Source organism: Sciurus carolinensis, chromosome 3, assembly GCF_902686445.1.
Source record: "Sciurus carolinensis chromosome 3, mSciCar1.2, whole genome shotgun sequence".
Classification (NCBI taxonomy): domain Eukaryota; kingdom Metazoa; phylum Chordata; class Mammalia; order Rodentia; family Sciuridae; genus Sciurus; species Sciurus carolinensis.
Genome location: NC_062215.1, coordinates 168,867,508 through 168,887,866, shown reverse-complemented (window position 1 = coordinate 168,887,866; position 20,359 = coordinate 168,867,508). Strand labels below are relative to the sequence as shown.

General features: G+C 45.1%; 1 protein-coding gene across 2 annotated transcripts in view; it reads left to right on the top strand.

Moving 5' to 3' along the window:
• Window positions 1-2,563: 2,563 nt before the first annotated feature.
• Window positions 2,564-20,359, top strand: part of Ap1s3 (adaptor related protein complex 1 subunit sigma 3) — a 56,690-nt gene continuing 38,894 nt past the window's right edge. Inside the window, exons 1-2 of one of the 2 annotated variants that reach the window (XM_047542731.1) lie at window positions 2,564-2,797; window positions 7,179-7,284. In XM_047542731.1, the coding sequence (XP_047398687.1) occupies window positions 7,183-7,284 (102 nt within the window). In that variant the 5' untranslated portion in view covers window positions 2,564-2,797; window positions 7,179-7,182. The remainder of the gene's footprint in view (window positions 2,798-7,178; window positions 7,285-20,359) is intronic. The other variant, XM_047542732.1, reaches the window with a different exon arrangement.

Below are 20,359 nucleotides of genomic sequence, written 5' to 3'. Positions count from 1 at the left end.
TTGGGCCATCCCTGAGGCTGGCCTGCATGTTAGTGGACCTGATCTGGAGTCAGGAGCTCAAAAGGATAGAGAAGGCAAACCAAAATATGCAGGCTATTCTACTGAAAGCGGGCATCCAAATACACATTGCTTAACTCCAACTGCTGGGTCCTGAGTGGGTCTGACGGGTGCCGGGCTCCTGGGGGAATCAGCTTGGGTGGTGGTGCTTTGATTTCAGATCTATCTCTGCCACTAATCAGCTGTCTGAGCTGGCTCTGGCCTCTCTGCTGCTGAGCCTTAGGCTGTCATCTGTATAGTGAGTACAGGGCCTCTTTCCTTAAGGCTTTTCTGGACGGCAGATAAGATAACCTAAGTTATGTGAAGTGTCCAGCCCACTTCAGGTCTCCCTCTTAGGATGACTTTGGGTGTGGTATGAGAATGTGGAGGGAAGAATGCTAACCCAGGGGAGTGTCCTCCACCCATCTCAGCAAGGTCAAAGGGGAAGACAAAGGATGCTAATGGCTCCTTCTCTAATCTCACCCTCTCCAACATGGGCCATGGGCCTGCTTGGTAAGGAAATTTCTTCTGCTTTAAATTTTTCCCCCCCTTTGGTACTAGGGATTGAGCCTAGGTCACATGCTCAGTCCTTTTAAAATTTTTAAATTTTGACACAGGGTCTCACTAAGTTTCTTAGGGCCTCACTAAGTTGCAGAGGCTGGCTTTGAACTTGTGATCCTCCTGCCTCAGCCTCCTGAGGTCGCTGAGATTACAGGTGTGTACTACCACACCAGCTGCTGTAAAGTTTGACTTTACAGCATGGTCGTAAACACTTGACAGTCATGGCAAGAACACTAAGGTCTCCTCAGCTTTAAAACTCACCTTTAGTAATCCCCTCTCTTTCCCACTAGCAGTAAAACTCTTCAAGAAGGCACTAATGCTTTTCACAGGCTCAAGGTGAGTGGCAGAGCTGCCCCTGTGCTGAAGCTGGAAGGCAGAGAGGCGCAGAGGTTAGACAAGGGAGGTAAAGCCCAAAGCCCCGAGGCAGGAGGGCTGCACCCTGTGAACACGAAGGAATTGGAACGTAGCTCTGAGAAGTCTCCTCCTTTTTCACCAGGCAAAACCACCCCATAGCCCGGGATTTAACTGCTGTCAAACAATGCTCTTCCAATGCCCCTGCAGGTGCCACCCCACCAGGCTGGAAAGGGATTGTCAGAGTGTGTAGCAAGTGCCAATCAAGCGTCTGGAGGTAGTGGGCTCTCTGGGGGCCTGTTGCTCTCCTGGGTGAGTGACATCTTCTATAGCGCTGCCCAGGGCTGCTGCCCTTAACTCTGGTCACAGAGGCTTTCTTGCAGGTTCTCTCCCCCTCGACAGCCCTGGGGTTTTTTGTTTGTTTATTTGTTTTGTTTGTTTCTTATTTTGTCTTTTCCTTCTTCGTCAGAGAACTGGCTCTGTGTCCTGGTTTTCCGTCACTTCCCCAAGTGGTCAGTCTCTGCCTTCCCCAACGGCCCAGCTAAATTACTGTGACTTCCCTGTGCCTAGCCCAGCAACCTATATCTCCTTAGCACTCATTTTACTTTGTCATACTTTATTCACATATTTATTATGTGCTGCCCCACAGGGGACCAAGCTCCAGGAGGAGGATGATCTGCGCCCTCCCAGGTAGGCCTGGCATCTGCACGAAGTATATGCGCATGAATATTTGTGGCAGGAATGCATGATCAGACGGACCTTTCGTCGCCTCCCTGCCATCTGAGCCGGGTCCACATCTGTGGCATGTACTCAATAGGTACTGCAACCGACTTCCAACAGTTTGGAGATTCAGAGATCACACATGGTTCTTAACTTTTTTTAAGGTCACATATTTCTTTAGGTATTTGATTAAAAAAACAAAAAAAAACCCACTGTTTCCCCAAAGAACATAAATATGTACTCAGATCTGTCCTTACAACTCGTGGGCAAGGAGATTCCTCAGGCCCCAGATAAGAACCCTCGAGTTAAGAAAAATAAAGGGGTGGAAAGAAATTAGAAAACCAACTTTCAACACCACAACAGAACTTTTTTTTAAGAGGGCCTGCTTGAAATGATCTAAGTTCTTGGACTGCAAGTTTATGTTAAAAAATAAAGTGGGGGTGGGGGAGGGTGAAAAATCGCTTCCGTTTCTGGATCTGCCAACCGTTCCCTTCCTACACGTTGTAGGACAAGACAATCTCTCACACCTTCTGCAGGTGTATGGGGAAATAGGTTTGCCAGGTCTGATAAACATCTGCCCAATGAACCGAGGGCACGTTTGTCCTGCAGAATCAGGAAAGTAGAGCCCCCGCCTGGAGTTCCTGGAGCAGGGAGCTGCAGGTGGGAAATCTGCGCGCTGGCTGCCCTGGCGCTCCCGGGCTGCGGACCCTCACCGGTGCACTGGCGCGCGCGCAGGTGCTTCTGCACCTGCTGCGCTCGGCGAGGCGGGGGCGGGGAAAGCTGTGAGGGGGCGGGGCGGAGCAGGGGGAAGGAAAAGAGAGGAGGAGGGAGAGAGGCGGGAGGGAAGAAGGAGGAGCACCAAGAGGAGGAAGAGGAAGAGGAAGAGGAGAAAGGGATGGGGGAGGAGTGAGAGGACCAGGGAGAAGAAGGGGAGGAGCGGGAGGGCAGGAGCGCGGCCGCGCGGGGAGGAGTCTGCAAACTTTCTGTTCAAGGGCATTGTGGGAAGCAGCCATGGTCTGAGGCAGGCGCCTCACCTGTCAGCCGCGCGGGCTCCTGCGCTCCCTCCGGCCCTCGGGTCCTTCGCGCTCGGTGCTTCCGGGACAGGGGCGGTGGCGGCCAGGTCACCATGGTGAGTGCCAGTGAGCCGTGTCGCGGCGCTGACCCGGGGGCGTGCGCGCTCCCGGGAGGCACCTGAGGCACCAGGGCCGGTCGCACGTCGGAAAGGGGGTGGGGGCCGTGCACTGTCAGGGTCCCCTGGCAGCGCGCGCCTGGGGTCTAGAGTCCTGAGCGATGAGGACGCGCCGGGACCCCTGCCCAGGATCCCCGCCGCAACCGCGCTCCGCCGCTTCATTCATTCGATCCACCTTTGCTGAGCGCTTCGTTTATGCGGGGCACGGTGCTGAGCGCTGGGGATGTCGCGGGGGACCAGGTGGATCTCCTGCTCTCAGGGAGCTTACTTTCTAGGAGGAGGATACGAAGGGAAGGAGACGTGTAATAAGCAAAGTAAGATAACTTCCGAGAGTAAGGAAGTTATCGAGCACTACCGGGTGGAGACGCAACTTTTGATTCAGCAAAGGCCTCTTCGAGGAGGTGACTTTTGGCCGCTGAGGTCCTGGAGGGGCGCTTCAGGTAGAAGCATTCGCGACCGCAATCCTAGCTTGCGGGAAAGAGAGGAAATCTTCGCTTGTTGCAGAAGTGGGCAGGGCCAGATAAGAAGGGTCCTTATACACCAAAGTTAAGTTTTGGTTTTTGTTCCAGCCGAGTAGGGAAACTTTGGGAGCATTTTAGCAAGAAAAGTGACCTTATCTGCTCTATGCTTATATCCCTTTGGCCATTGGTGGGGAACAGACTGGTGTGTGTGTGTTGCGGGGAGGCAACTTGGAATCTGGGAGACCTGTTACGGTGCTGCGTGTGAGGGACCAGGTGTCCTGCCCTGGGTGCAGTGGTCTGAACTGAGCAGCCCCACTTCCCCAAGTGAACACACTTTCCAAATCTCTGGAGGAGAATTGACCTGCATGCCCCGCTGTGGGCTCAAGTGGCCCATCATAGGTAGGAACAGGTGGCCATGGTGTTAAGCAAGTTGATTGACAGGGAGAGCTGTGGAGTGCCGACTAGATGCTTCTTCCTACGAGAGGCTTGGTAGCCACACTGAAGGCACCGTTTTTGCTTGTTGTTTCCCTGCAAATAACAACAGGATGCGGAAAAGGGGACTGTAAATAATGAAGCAGCTCTCTTGGCTTGCTCAAGTTTCCAAGGAACAAGGTAACCGTGAGCCCAGCTCATTTGCCTAATGAAGGGTGGAATTAGGCCCTGAGTTTCTGAATAGTTAAAAACCATTTTTGTCCTGTAGGTTGGAACAGGATCTGTGAGGAAAGGACCCCGGATTCTAGACAACACCTGGTGGGAGTTCTACTTTTCCTTTCTGATGTCAGATGATGAATTGATCAGAAACGTAGGAAGTTTCTCCATCTTTTCCACCAGGTCTTCCAAATGGGAACTATTGTTATTGAGCACTTATAATAAACCATAAAAAACCAAGCAAGAATGCCCAACGCTTACCTTCATGGTCTCACTCCATCCTTGCAGTGACCAAATGAGACTCTGCAGTTGACCTGCTCTGAGCTGTTCTTGCACTGTGACCTTACAGAATTCTTTGGTCTCTCTCTGTCTCTGCTTGCTCCTTTGTGCAATGGGAATAACAATTGCTTCTAACTGATAAGGTAGGGGTACTCTAAATGTGGCCTGGGAACCCCTAGAAGTCCCCAAGACTTTTTCTGGAGGTCTGCAAGCTCAAAGTCACTTTTGCAATAACACTAAGCTATTATTTTGACTTTTTATTCTCATTTTCACAAGACTACAGTGAAGCTTTGAGCCTACATGACCTGAAATAGTACAACAATCAAATGCAGAGGCAGAGAGGCGAGTCTGTCTTTATTAGGTTAGACATTAGGGAACCTCACAGAAATGAAACAAAATGTCGTTCTTTTCTTTCTTTAATTTTTTTTTTTTACTTTGAAAAATATATTTTTAGACCTTTGTTTGGTTCATTGATATTTATATGTGTTGCTGAGAATTGAACCCAGTGCCTGACATGGGCTAGGCAAGGGCTCTACCACTGAGCCACAACCCCAGCTCCAGAAAATATTTTTTTATTGGCTGTTAAAAATGTTATTTATATTAATGTGTGATATGTTTATTATTATTTTAAATGAATTAATAAATACCTAATTTTTTTCTATCTTAATTTCTAGTACAGTGAATAGCAAAGGATATAACCTACACACACAGAACCATCTTTGGGGTTCTCGGTTTTTAAGCACGTCCAAGACATTTCATAATCACTGTCATGGATACGTGACAGGAACCATGAGTCAGTGCTCCTGAAAGGACTTGGAGCACCTTCGCCCATTCCAAGTGCTTAGAGTAACTAACTCCCATGCCATGATGGTCACCGGTGGGAAGGAACAAGCTGCCCCCCCGCTGGCACTCAGCAACTCTAGTGCTCAACCCTCTTGGTTGAGGGCCAGTTTGTGACCCCTCTGTCTTCGTGCTTGGCTCCTGGTTCCTGGCTCTGGCTGGCTGTTTTGCTCTGAAGCTGGAAGATGCTTGGTGAAGGTGGTTCTGGATTCCATGTGCCAGCCTCCCTGGTTTCATAGTCCTGAATGTTGGGGCAGGGTCCTGTTTGCACCTGGATCGAACAGTTTAAATCAGCTGTGAGCGTTATCTTGCTTTTGTTTTAGAAATCTCTAACTTGGAAAACAAGGTTAGGCCTCTTGTGCTTCAGGAATCCCACGGGCTCTGAGCCCAGGGTGGTGAGAATTTACTGTTGAATGGTGGACAGTGTTGTTGGAGGAAGGAGGATGCTGTTGTCATATTTCCTTTAAGAAGAGAGCTGTGAAGAATGATAGGGTGACGGTTGAAAGGCTTTGGGGACACCCTTAATAAAAATGCAAGTGGATTTTGATTTATGCTGGGCACATACTTCTGAAAAGTTGAGGTGACTTTTAAAGCTACATGGTGAACAAAGCAGGGGACTCAACCCACTGAAAGAAACCCCAAAGGTGACCCCTTTGGAAATACACACAATCATCTTTTTGTGTTGCAAATCCAGTTCAACTTCAGAAGGTATGTTATTTATATAAAGTGAGACAGACTTATGCTGAAATATTTGAGGATTTTTGGGTTTTAAATCTGACTTGAAAGAGAGAACTCGCCAACTGAACTGGGAAGCCATCTCTTCATTAGAATTCATATTAGTTTGAAACAGCACACGTGCACACTTCTAAATCAGGTGAAGAATCCTTTGCCCTGCTAGTTGTGATCTTACCGTGGATTAGCAACTAGGAAAGGTTTGAGGGAGTTGCAGAGAGGGAGGGTGGAGACCCTGCCACGCACCCTCCCCCAGTAAATCAACTTCTTTGACGCTTAAATGAATTGTATTAAGCATGGAGTTATTTTGGCAATTTAAATTCCAATTTGAGGGTGAAGGAATCTATTAGAGTCATGAGTGCTGTCCTCCTGGGAGGCTTGGTCTGGCTGCTGGCCAGTGGTTAGGGTGGGGTGGAGGGCTGTGGAGTGGGGGAGAGAAGTGACCTTTGTGGGTTCAGCTATGCCGAGGGCTTCCCACACCTGGCCCCTCTCACCGGTCTCCAGCCCCATGAGGCTCCTATGGACTCGGCTCAGGATTGTTACTTCTGCATTCCGGTGATGCCCATCACTTTTTTGTGTTGGGGGGAACACTGTCGACTGCTACCATCCCTGTACCGGGGTTTCCCAACAGCAGCTGGAAGGTTGATGCATTGTTTGCTGTGCTGTATCATCAATGTCTGTTTTTGGGGGGTCCCATGAAGTTTTTCATTATGGGTTAAAACATAATGGGTAATACCCCTGCCCCCCTAAAACTCCTTTAAGAATCCCCTGACATAAGCACTTCTTGACATGAATCATTTCTTCAATTTTATTTTCCTGTTACTATAACCAGAATTCCCTTCAGAGACCAGAAACTTCACTGTCTTTCCTGGGACCAGTCCCAGGACATCAGAGAATCTCCCTTTCTGGAATATCTTGTTCTTCTCTGATACCTTTTCCTGGTGGGATTCTCAGTTTTTCCTTAAGTATACTAGCTACTGACCCAGGAAATCTCCCTTTATACAGTTTGAAGCCCCTGGAACCCGTAATGTAAAAGAATGTACATAGATAACAGAGGCAAATGACCCTAAAATTCTCTCTAGCTAGCATCCTGACTATGTAGAGAAATGTGTTTCTTGGGCAACTGCTAAAATGGGAAAATTCAGTGTCAACAGTCAGGGAGTCCCCACTGATTATTTGAGTTAGAAATTGAATGACTGCCCTTGACTACTATGAGGAAGTTGGCCTTTGGAAAATCTGTGTCAAAGGCCCAAGTTTGTGAACTTGCTAATGGGTGGAGCTGGGGTCTGACCCTGCTCTCTGCAAATAGTTTCTGAAAATAGCCTGAAGGAAAATAAATTGATCACTCATTATTCTTCCAGTGTGATGAGGCATGGGCCGGACGTACGTTCATTCAAGAGTAAGGACATTAGGGGTTCTACAGTTTACTGGCCGTGTTGCATCTTCTCTACCTGGATTTCTGCACTGGTAAGATGATCATACACGTGGAAGTTCAGTAGACACTTAAATGCTTAAAGAGTCTTCCTCCTACACTGGGGACCTCAAAGAGTAGGTACTAAGACCATGATATGAAAACTGGGGTGCCCATGCCCTTTCTGTGCTCATCCTTGTAGAAGGGGGATGTCAAGGGATAAACCTGAGTCATCCTTGGAGCATTTTTGGATTTGAAAGAAAATATCTTTGCATTAAAACACAAGTATATTTGGGTTCATGATGCAAAATTCACACATGCATACTTTAAAGCCCTAAGATGGAGCTTGCTTACAGGTGGCTTCTCAAGTCACATTGCAGGTCTCGTGAGGCTACCTGCCTTTCCTGATGTTATTTGGATAGAAAAATTGAAAAGACAGTGTTGTAAGTCAAGGGAAAGCAACCTTCCCTGGAAAAGGCCAGTGGGTCATATTTTAGGCTTTGTAGACCCCATAGACTGTCACTCCGACTCAGCTCAGGTTGTAGAATGAAGCAGCCAGGGACAGGGTGCAATGGGCGAGGCTGGGTTTTAACAAAACTTTACGTCCAACAAGTGGAGGGCCAGATTTGCCCTATAGGTTGATGCCTATTCTAGGCAATTTTACTAACTCACTCATTTGCATATTACACAAATTGGGTACCCGTCCCATTCCATGACGGGCAGGACTGGCTATATTATTTGCAGTGCCCAGCACAAAATGAAAACATAAAGTTCTTTATTCGAAAGTTTATGGGGAAAAATAAAAGTTTATGGGAATTTCAAGACAGTGGCACTGGAGCATTAAACCAAGTGCCAGGTCCTTCTGAATGCAGGCCTCTGGGCAATGCTTGGAACCCTGTGTCCACAGAATCCGACCCTGGGTCTAGACCTCAGAGAGGGCGCTGCAGAAGCCCGAGCACCCCGCCTCCTGGAGCCCACGTTCTTGGCGGGAAGTTCTGTGAGCTCTGACTGTTTTAGATCACTCACTCACGCAGAAGAGGAATTTACTCTTGGGCATTGTTTGAAGCAAGACAAGAGCACTGTCTTGCTTTTACTCCAGGGAAGTTGCAGATGTTTTGAGGCAGTGGGGTGGGGAATGGGGCTGGCTTTGGTAGCTACTTAAGGCCCTGTCCCATTTCTGGTCCAAGGAAGTGAGGCCATTCTTTCAACTGCTTACCTGGCCCTTGGTCACTTCCTGAGCCAGCTGTGACTGGGAAGAACTCAGAAGCCATACCTATGTCCTGGTTTCAGATTGGCAGCTCTGCTGGAGGCCTTGTAATGTCATGTCCCTGTGAGGTGCACCCTGGGTCAGGGGGTCAAGGCCTCTCCAACCCCTCCTGGCTTACCTGGTTCAACCAGGTGTTGGACCATTTGTCTGCTTAAGATTCTGTGCATTTTTTCACTACTGGTATAAAATAAGGAGATATAAACTGAAAACTGCATGTAAACTAAAAACTTCCAGAATGATTTGCAAGAAGGCAGTTATTTTTGGGAAGAGCTGTAGGTATCTGATGGGTAAAAGGATTCATGTTAAAATTGTGTATTCTTTTCTACACTTTACTTTTTTTTCTATGTACATATAATGCACTAAAAATTATGTGAAAAGTGTGTGTGTGTGTGTGTGTGTGTGTGTGTGTGTGTGGTGGGGTTGGAACCCAGGGCTTTGTGTATGCTAGGCAGGCATCCTACCACTGAAATATACCCCAGACTAAAAAATAACTTTTTTAAAGTAATGTCATTTATATTATTTCTCCAGTAAAACAATTTTGTTTTCGCCTGTGCTTTGTAACTTCTTAGGCCTCAGTGTGTTTGGAATTAAGATGGAAGCAGAAGTGGCCCTTTGAAAACACACACACAGATAGGCATATATACATACATGTGCATATACATGCACACTGTTCTGGTATGTATATGACGTGTCCCTCCATAACCCCTGTGTTAGTGCAGGAATATTCAGAGGTGAAATGATTGGATTGTGAAAGCTGTAACTCATCAGTCCATCCTAGTTTGAATGGACTGACATGGTGGCCACTGTAGGCATGTGGGGCATGGCTGGAGAGGTGGGTCACTGGGGGAGTACCCTGGAAGGGTGCAGGTTCCCTCTGCCACACTTTTCTCCCATGATATGCTGTATCATCTTGGACCCAGAGTAATGGAGTTGGCCATCTATTGACTGAAATGTCAGGTACCATGAACCAAAATAAACCGTTCCTCTTCTCAGTTGCACTTGTCAGGTATTTTGGCCACAGTGATGCAAAGGCTGACTAAAACAGAAATTCACACTGAGAAGTGGAGTCACTGCTGTGATGAACCCAACCATATCCTTCAGAAGCCTTTGGAAATGGTCTGTGGGAGGACTTTGGAAAAGTTTAGAGATGCAAGCTGGAAAATCTTTAAAATGTTGCAAGGAAAGCTTAAGGGGAAATTATGGTGGGCACTCAGAAGACCAGAATGCAGACAGAGAAGACTGTACGAGTGAGGTTTCAGAGGGACATGAGGACTCTGTTGGGAACTGGTCAGTAGAGTCATTCAGGTTATATTCTGGCAAAGAACGTGGCCACATCTTGCCCATCTTCTGAAACGTTATGAGAGGTTGAATTTAAAAGCTAGTTTATTTGGCAGAGGGAATTTCAGTCAGTGGCGTGTACATCGCAGCAGGTTTTCACCATGTTTGCTATGAGAGCTGGGAGCAGAGAACAGCTAAAGGGTAATAAAAACTTGCAGTTGGACCAGAAAAGTACTTATAGAACTGGGGCCAAGGAAAGTAAGTACTCCTTAACAGATCATAGCTGCTAAAGAGAGGTGGAGTACTTCCACAGAGACAATAGGAAAGATGTCTTGAGGGCATCTTAGTAATTTGCAAAATCATACCCACTGTAGGCTCCAGGGGTCTAAAAGGGGAAATTCCTTAAAGAAGATATCATGGGAGTACCTGCCTTGCACAAGGGGAGGCCTAGGAAGTTGTTTCACCATGCTTAGCACCCCAAGTACTCAGAGACCCCTGGGGTCAGGATTCCAGGGACCTAGCTGTTATGTGAGCTGGCAGCAGACCTTGGCTTTTTCATATGGTGATGGTTCTGCAGGAAAGCAGGATGCTGGAGTTAGCTGGTCATGGAACTTTCCACCAAGATTTTAAAGAAGACCTAGGAGGCCAGGCATGGTGTAGGAAGGTCAGAAGGCCTGTGGGCTGCCCCTGAAAGGGAAGTTCCCGAAGTTGTGAGGGTGAAGTCAAAGCTGGAATGGAGACCCAGGAATTAAGAGATGACAGTAACATGAACTGTCTGCTGAGAAAAGCTGCTGGCTGTGGAAGAGCCGAGCTAAAGGGGAGGTCACGTGGGCTGCAACCAGCAAGGCCAAAGGAACTGGGCTGCTCAAACCCTTCGGAAAGCACACTGCATGGCCATATGTCCTAGATGCACTATGAGGGGTTGTTGTGGGGGAGTTATGGGAGCTGTGTGCCCAACTGGATTTCAAACCTGTTTTGGTCTTATCTGTTCTTTCTCTGCCCCCATTCTTCCCTTTTGGAACGGGAATGTTTACTCTGTGCCACTGTATATTGGATGCATGTAACTTGCTTTTGATTTTTACAGGGGCTTACACCCAAGACTTTGCCTTGAGCCTCAGAGGAGACTTTGGACTTGGACTTTTGGGTGGTGCTGAGACTGTTAAGACACGGGACAGTTGGAGATGAACTAAATGCATTTTGCATTGGGAGATGGACATGAATTTTGGGGGGGGGGTCAGGGACAGAATGTTGTGGTTTGGATATGAGGTGTCCCCCCGGGCACCTGTGTTAATGCAGGACTGTTCAGAGGTGAAATGGTTGGATTGTGAGATCTATAACCTAATCAGTCCATCCTACTTTGAATGGACTGACTGGGTGGTAGCAGCAGGCAGTTGGACTAGGTGGGTGAAGTGTGGCTGGAGGAGGTGGGTCACTGGGGTGTGCCCTGGAGGGGGATCTTCCCTGCAGCCCTCCCTCTGTCTGCTTCCTGGCTGCCGCGAGGTGAGCAGCTTCCCTCCACTGCACCCTTCCATCAAGTTGTTCTGTCTCACCTTGGGGCCAGAGTAATGGACTTTGCTGTCTGTGGACTAAGATCTCTGAAACCACGAACCCCCCCACCAAAAAAAAAATATCTTTTTCTCCTCTAAGTTGTTCTTCTTGGGTACTTTGGTCATAGAAACACAAAAACTGACTAAAACACACACACACACACACACACACACAGAGATACACACACAGATACACATATATACACATACAGCTACACACATATGGACTAGCTAGGTAGCTACCTGTGTACCTTGGGCTCTTGGCCAGAATTGTAGGACTCTGGAATGTACTTTGCCATCTATATGAGAATCAAGAATATAGGGGGAGAAAAAAAATAAATGACCCATTTTATTACTTCAATGACTCTGAAAAGAGACTTTGGTAATGAGGTAAAATGATATTTCTTTTTGCTTCACCAGGACTAAAATGTAGAGATAAATACTTGTCAGGTCACTGGGGTTGGCTCTTCTGTGTTCAGTAGACAATGAACATGTCTACAAAATTAAGAAGTCAGGCTCTGAGAAAGTCAGGAAGGACCTGTTAGACCTGGTGGTAGATTCAGATTATCATGGAGTTAATCTGCTTCAAAATTCAGTGTCTGCTGCTTACCCCCAGCCTTTTTCTCCCAGAAAATCAGGACAGCCAATTGTTATTATGCAGCCAGAGCATAGGGGACTTGGATGAAATTAATATTTCCCTTAAGGTAGGGTGGGAATTCCAGCGGTGGCAGAACATGGGGTCAGAAGAGGCATTTCCCTGTGCAGATGTTTTGTGAAGCATTTCCAGGAAAGTGGCAGGCAGGGTATCTGACTTTTCATGATACTGTACCTGTCCCCCTCTAAAGGAGGGTGCCGGTGCCACGTAGTGGAGAGGGTAATGCAGTGAGAGACAGGGTCTCACTAAGTTGCTGAGGGCCTTGCTCAGTTGTTAAGGTTGGCCTTGAACTTGAGAGCCTCCTGCCTCAGCCTTCAGAGTCACTAGGATTACAGGAGTGCACCACCAAGCCTGGCTAGGAACAATCCTTAAAATGGCCCACAGGCATACCATACCCCCTGAGAAATTTATTTGAATAGATGAAAAAGCAAGATATAAATTGCAAATATTAGTTGTGGTGGGGAAAGATAAGGGTTCCAGTGACATCCCTTTTTTGAAAAAAGCATGTGATTCAAAACTCGGTGTGTAGCTCTCCTTTCTTGTGTAATACAGGTATGGTATTTACCTTCAGTTTCTTTACTAAGAAGGCACATCCTCAATTCCAAGTCCACTGCATTTGAATCCTGTCTTTCAAAACCCATTCAGTCTCATGACTTCAGAACCTTAAGAATGCAGATAAGCTAGTCTGTGTCAACAATCTTTGCAAAAAATAAAGGGAATCACAGAGGCTTGGAAACCTCGTAAGGCTGGCGTGCCTCTCAGAGATCCCTGAGCTGTGTTGGTGGTAAACTCAGAAAGGGCATGGTGGATGCACCATTGCCACCCCATAACAAATCATGTTTACAACTGAAAGCCTCTTTGTCAAGGTATAAAATCCCGGGGGACAAGTTTTTAATGAGTGCTGAGTAGGCTGAAGTAGGAAGAAAATGAAAGTTCTTAATAAACCCTGAAGTGGTCATTACCGTGCAATGTTGAGTTTAGCATAGTAAGCATAGCATCTTGAATAGAGTTCAGAAAATTTACATTAAGAAACATCATAAAGCATTGCTATTTGGTCCCAAGATCTTAATATTTTATTCAGTTTCAAAGTCCTACTGAAAATTGCCTGAAACTTCTGCCTCCTATTTCCAGGTATGCTTTTTCTCCTTAGATGATTTGAAATCAAACAAAAGACTAGTCTGCCTCTCAGAGAACTCTGGAGGAAATCCAACCAGAGCACATTGACTGCAGGAAAAAAAAATTAAGCAGCTAATAGGTATTGTTGATATGTGCAAAACTGATTATTCTGTCTAGGGAAAATGAGAAGTGGAGAAACACTACATTTGTCCATATTTGGGTTCTTAACTGAGGTGGTTATTAGGGAAGAAATGCCCACAGTGTGAGATCCATCTCTTGATGACAAGAGATTTCTTGTAACATGGAGGAGAAATTTATCACATGCATTGCAAAACTAGACTAGTATAAGAGTGGAAAATTAAGGACAAAGTGTGTCATTGAAATTGTGTAATTGCAGGAATTCAGTGGATGGTGAGAAGATGGGAGGGACTCAAGGGAGAGATGGGCCTTGGGCTGAATCTAGAAGGTTGAGGTGGCCCCGCCTTTGGCTTCTCAGAAGAGTGTGTGCGCATGAGAGTCAAATATGCGTGTGAGTGGGGAGGGTGAGGGGGAGAATATACAGAAATGGAGTAACGCTTAAGAAAATGGGATTCCTGGAGGAGAGCTGGGTGAGAACACCACGCGAAACTGTTTCCTAATAGATGTGCCCACCTCCTCCTGGTTCCCTCCTCCTCTAACCCCGCCCTGCAGCCCATGAAATTCTTTATCCAGTTTTATCAGGGAGTGCCATTTCACAAATGGATTTTCCAGATAACTAAAAAAAATAACATTAAAACATTTTAGAGTTTAAATAAATAAATATTAAGTGTTTGGAAAAATGGGTTAAAAGTCGCTTGAACCTTGTGCATGGTCAGATAGGGGCTAACTTCAGTCCCCCACAGGGTTCTGGGGCTGGCATCGCCCTCTGGGCAGACAGGGTGTGATGCTGCAGGCGTGTTTAGGGGTCGGTGTGTCTGTGTGTACCTTGTGCTCCTGGGCATTGGTTCCTGTGGCCTCTCCCTCCAGCACCCAACATGCTGGTCCCCAGTTCTCTTCCTCCACCACTTCTATATGTGTCTCTGAGAAGAGGAGAATATATATTTTTAAATTTTCCTATTATTTAAATTGGCAAATAAAAATGGTTTATATTTCTGAAGTACCACATGGTGTTTTAGTATAGGAGTACATTGCAGAATGGCTGAGTTACACTCAGTAACATGCATTACCTTGCATATTTATCTCTGTGTGTGTGTGTGTGTGTGTGTGTGTGTGTCTGTGTGTGTATGTGTGTGGTGAGAACACTTTAAATCTACTCTTTTTTTAAAAAAATATTTTTTAGTTTTAGATGAACACAATATCTTTATTTTGTGTATTTATTTTCATGTGGTGCTGAGGATTGAACCCTCACAAATGCCAGGCAAGTGCTCACCACTGAGCTACAGCCCCAGCTTAAATCCACTCTTCTAGCAATTTTGAAGCATACATTATCGTTAATTGCAGTTGCTGTTCTGCACAATAAATTTCTTAAACTTACTCCTTCTAACTGAAGTTTTTATCAGTTGACCAACATTTCCCAAATTTTACCCACCTCTTCCCACCCCAGATAAACATTATGCTACCTTTCTGATTCTGTGACTTCATTTTTAGATAGATAAGTGGGCTTATCTGAAATCTGTCTTTCTGTGCTTGGTTTATTTCCTTTAATATAATGTCTTTGCATATGTTGCTACAATGACAGAATTTTCTCCCCCCCATCCCCTTTTCTCCTCCTTCTCTGAGGACTGAATCCAGGGCAGTCTACCACTGAGCCCAGCTCCAGCCCTTGTTAAATTTTATTTTGAGACAGCCTCATTAAGTTGCTTCTGAGACTGGCCTTAAACTTGTGATCCTCCAGCCTCAGCCTCCCAAGTAGCTGGGATTACCGGCCTCCATCACTGGGCTCAGCTCTCTTTTTTAAAGACTGAATGATTTTCCATTGTGCATATATACCACATTTTCTTTAGGCATCCACTGATGGACACGCAGCTGGTTTTGTAATTTGGAGGTTGTGAAGAGCGCTGCAGTGGTCATGGGAGTGTAGAGGTCTCTTCAGCACACGAACTTCCTTTCCTTGGGGTATATACCCAGTGATGGGATTGCTGCATCAGACAGTGGTTTTATTTTTTTTAATTTTTGGTACTCAGGATTGAACCCAGGGGCACTCAGCCACTGAGCCACATCCCCGGCCCTTTTTATATTTATAGACAGGGTCTCGATAAGTTGCTTAGAGCCTCGCTAAATTGCTGAGGCTGGCTTTGAATTCTTGATCCTCCTGCCTTAGCCTCACAAGCTGCTGGGATTACAGGTATGTACCCTTGTGCCCAGATGTTGTATTTTGAATATTGTTTCTTTTCCATAATGGCTATACTAATTTACATTCCTAGCAATAGTGTATCAGAAATTCCTTTTCTCTAAATCTTTGCTAATAACATTTCTTAACTTTTTGTCTTTTTGGTAGTAGTCTTTATAACAGGTATGAAGTGATTTCTCCTTGTGATTTTTAACTTGTGTTTCCGTAGTGACAAGTGATGTTGAGCATCTTTTTCATGTAGTTGTTATCCATGTGCATGTCTTTTTAGAAATGTCTGTTCAAGTACTTTGCCCATTTTTCCATCTGGATATTTGTTTTCTTGCTCTTGAGTTGTCTGAGTTCGTTATAGATGTTAGATATTAACCCCTTCTCATGTATGGTTTACAAGTATTTTCTCCCATTTCATGGGTGGTGTCTTAACTCTGTTGATTGTTTCCTTTGCTGTGCAGAAGCTTTTTAGTTGATGGAACAGTGGAGCTGATTTTGCCAGCAACCTAAGAGAACATCAATAGAAAGAAGAGCATTGGCTGGGCCAGATGGCTGGGCTGGAAGACAGGGACCCAGGTTCTGAACTACTTTTCACCAGTCATTCTGCCAACCCGGGACCTGTCCTTGGCTGGCCAGTGAGGAGAACTTGGGCCTGAGATATAATCTTAAAAATCCTTTCTGGCTCTCACAGTCTGTTATCAGCTACAAGAAAAGAACAACATGCCTCTCCAAGCCTAACATAGGTGATTTTCTGAATGGGTCAGAATCAGAAGCAAGGCTGGTGCCATGTGAGACTGATCATTCCCGTGTCCTTGTGTGGCTGCTTCTCAGAGGCTTGGCCGGTCTGTGCAGCTTGTGGTGGGGATTTTAAGTCTGCGGGGCATGAAGTTTGTAGCCAACACAGAGTGCATCCAGCTGTGCGTGGAGGCTGCGCCTTGCTCACCAACAGGTGCGTGTGTCTGGGAGCTATAGTAAGCACAGTTTGGGCTTCAGGAGGTGAAGTGTCAAAGCAGAGCCCTACCGTTTTGTTTTAGGTACACACTAATTGAATACCTAGCAGAACTGGAGGTTAGCAGAACAAAGTTAGCAAAACCGATCGTGCCTCTGTGCCTGCCGCGAGGGAAAGCATCTGTGAACAGAGCAGCTCCTATGCCGTCCTCAACAGTGGTCTCACGGGCATCGAAATCGAAGGTGTGGTCAAGGGGAAATGTTGAGAGGGTCCTAAAAGGATGTTACAGATTTACAGATTTGGGTTAGTAAGGGTCACGTTTCAGATGCGGGGAGCCAGACTGGGACAGTGACATGGGATCTAGTAAGATGTGTCTGAGGGCTGCAAACAGGTCAGCCTGGCCTGTGTGGGAAGGAGTTTGGGAGACCCCCCGCCCACCCACCACCGTCAAAAAAAAAAAAGAGAGAGAAACTCTGGAAATCTAGACTCAGGATAAAGCAAAATCATTTTGTGAATGTTGATTGACAGAAGAAAGTTTTTCTTGTCATTTTTCTGGAGGGTTGTCCAGAAAGCTTGACAGTTTCTTTTTTCCATTTCAGAATCTCCATTTCATAGTATAGAACAGGAACAATGTGATAGGCACCACTTGGGACAAATACCTGAACTAAATCTTTGCCCTTCTGTGGTTTTCTGCATGGTAGGGACATAGATAAATGGCACTGAGTTGAAGTTCCAAGTGGAGTTTAAGATTTTATGTCCCTTTTCTGTTATATTAGATGAGTTAAGCAATTGCATCCATACCCCAGAGGAACTTGAAGCCATCTTTGCCTATGGCCATTATGAAAGAAAATTCAGGCAGTAAATACATAGGGCACAGCTGTGTGTCAGTCCATGCCTATTTAAGAATGCAATGTTTTAAAACATAATGAACTGCAAGTGAAAACTTCAACTCCAGTGCCTTGTATAAAGCATTTGAAAAAGGACCTTTATCCTGTGATAATTGCAAGATAAATAACTTTCAGTCTGAGAAACAATTTTTTTTTTTTTTTTTGGTACAGAGAATTAAACCCAAGGGCACCTTACCAGTGAGTTATATCCTCAGCCCTTTTTATTTTTTATTTTGAGACAGGGTCATGCTGAGCTGGTGGGGGTCTTGCTAAGTTGCTCAGGCTGCCTTTGAACTTGCAATCCTCCCCTGCCTCAGTCTCCGGAATCACTGGGATTACAGAGTGCTCCACTGTGCCTGGCTTAAGAGAAAAACTTCTTAAACCTTGAATAATGGGCTTGTCTAACTTATTAGTAAATTGATATCAAAAGTATCTTTTAAATTATGATAGTAATTTTTGGAGAAACTAGCTCAGCAAACATTATGCCGACAAGATTTGCATTAGTGTAATCTTTTATGCATATATATCAGTTTCAGGGTTAAAACCTTGATATTTTAAAGACCACACTAAGTCTTTCTAACAAGAGTTACATCAAGCAGAATAAATAAGAAAATGAACCTTTTCAAATGTTTGAAGCATGAATGTTTTGTGTGTGTGTGTGTATGTGTGTTCTGGGGGAGTGAACCCTGAATAATGCTAGGCAAGGACTCTACCACTGAGCTCCAACCCCAGCCCTTTTTACTTTGAGCCAGGATCTTGCTAAGTTGCCCTTGAACTTGCAATCCTCCTGCCTTGGCCTCCCAAAGAGCTGAGATAGCAGGTGTGCACCATTGTGCTCGACTGCAACATTAAAGCTCTATATTTCTAATTTAGAATTATATTCTGTACTAGAGTTTTGGCTATGGAAGCTAAAAATTTAGAACCTTGAGTGAAAGTGACCAAAAAAAGACATAAAATTATCTTTTATTAACTGTGAAGTAAGATAATAGATAATCACCGAGTAGGACTTCCTTTTCTTTACAAGGCATCTTGAAATGGTATTTTTGTAACACTCTTGAAAGATTTATAATTAAATGTCAGTTTTACTGCCAACTGCTATAATTATTTATGGGTGCCAATGACTTTGTGGTTTATTCTGTAGCTACACATTGCTAAAATTAGGTTAGATTTCTGAATTTTAAAATAACTATTTAAAACTATTTGGCAAGGGAAAGATGTGAGAAAATAGTGTGCTTTTCTGTACTGAGTGACGTAAAGAATGATTATTTCTAGCAAAAGGAACCTGAAAACATCTGTTACATTCTCCCTTAAAAACAGTTCATACAATTTGAATATTTGGCAGGTGCAATTTCTAAAAGCAATCAGCAAACAAGAATTCACAATTGAAGAGGTAGAATCTGTCTGCACATGGCTGATGGCTGTGACCCCAAGTGACCAGCGCTGGGTGTGGTTTCCTGCTGTGTGTAGGGAACTGGAAGACCCCAGGTAGAGAGCATTGCCCACCTGCCATCACATCATGTCAGAAGGGTAGAAAGGAATCATGTAATGGGATTTGAACCCAAGGCCTGGCTCACCATCAAATAATTGGCCCTGAGTCACATCAGCACAACCTAAAATGTATCAAGCTATTTTTCCATGACTGAGGCTTAAATATATTACCATTAAATCATGCCATCTTCAAAGTAGCCAGCAGTTCTTAAAGTTTTCTAAGATAAAACCAACTTTGAAAATCTGCTGAAATTTCTGGGACTTTTCATCTTTTAGGAAGTCTACAGATACCCATTTTCCTTCCAGATTGTCCTTGGGCATTTTTTATAAAGTTATAATGTGCAACCTGTATTCAACACCTTAGCCTTGTCAGCTATATTTTGATTATTTCAAGAAAGTCTTTTTAAGTGTCAACAACTTAATTTATTTTTGGCTTCAATATGATCCATTGTCTAGGCATATGGATTAAACAACTTAACACATGTCAAAGTGCCCTGTCCCACGGCTGCATGCAGTAGGTCATTTTTATTGTTGAATGTAATTGTCATGTTGGTACCTGTGTTTGAATCTTCCTGGGGGAGGATGTTCTTGAGAAGTTAGATGACAATCAGATTTCTTGGACCAGCTCAAAATCAGATTAGCAAAAATTAGGGAACAAAAAAGAATTAGGGGACCAATTAGTTGGTATAACTTGTGACTGTTGCATCTGTCTTCACTCCAGGTAACCAAGTTGACAACAGAGGGGGATCTTTCCCCGTGTTCACAAATCCTTCCAGTTGTCTTTTTTCTTAGCAATCTGAGCAGACCATTGCTACCAACACACCTTCCTTTAGTTATTCTTCTGTAACCACTTTCTGGGTGTCACTCAGCTGTGAGTACTAAGACTACACCACAGTGATGTTGAGTGCACCATTTCTTCTACAGAGGACTGATCTCACTTGCTATGGAGTACTTACTTTGATTGCCAAGCTGTGGCGCTGATCCGTTGCCATTTGTGAATAGACTGCAGCCCATTGACGCTGATGTTAGCAGGTTCCTATGGAACTTGACTCAGAGACTTGAGTTGGTAACCAGCAGTTCCAGTCTACTGCACGTGTATGAAGGCTGCATCCTATTGGCGGGAGGGATGGTGCATGGGTAGAGGGAGACCTCAGGCTTTAGAGTCAGGAAGGTCAGTGGAGCCCCGCTGCCACTTCCTGGTCTGTGAGTTCAGTCATCAGTACAAGTACTGTGGGACACCTATCCAAGGCCTCCTGGAAATACTTGCCATCTGCCCTTTGCTATTGGTTATGGTGATTAGTATGGTTGGTGGCTGCTCACATTTCCTGCTTCTCTTAGCAACGCTGTGTTCATGGCCTAGAACCTGCCTTTGCTCAAAAAAGACTCTGATCTCTTGATTTGTTTTTGACAAGTATTCAGTTGAAGGAATTTTTTTCCCCAAATGCACAGAGATGGACGGAATAATCATCCCCTGTCATAGAGGTTTATCATCAAATACACTGCGTTCCTCATTTTAACTAACTAACCCAATGGGTGATAAAGTTCTTTCTGATAATATTGTGTTTTGTGGAATGCAAAGTAATGTTTGCCTAAGAATGGTCTGTATGCTTGAATTATTTACTGTGGA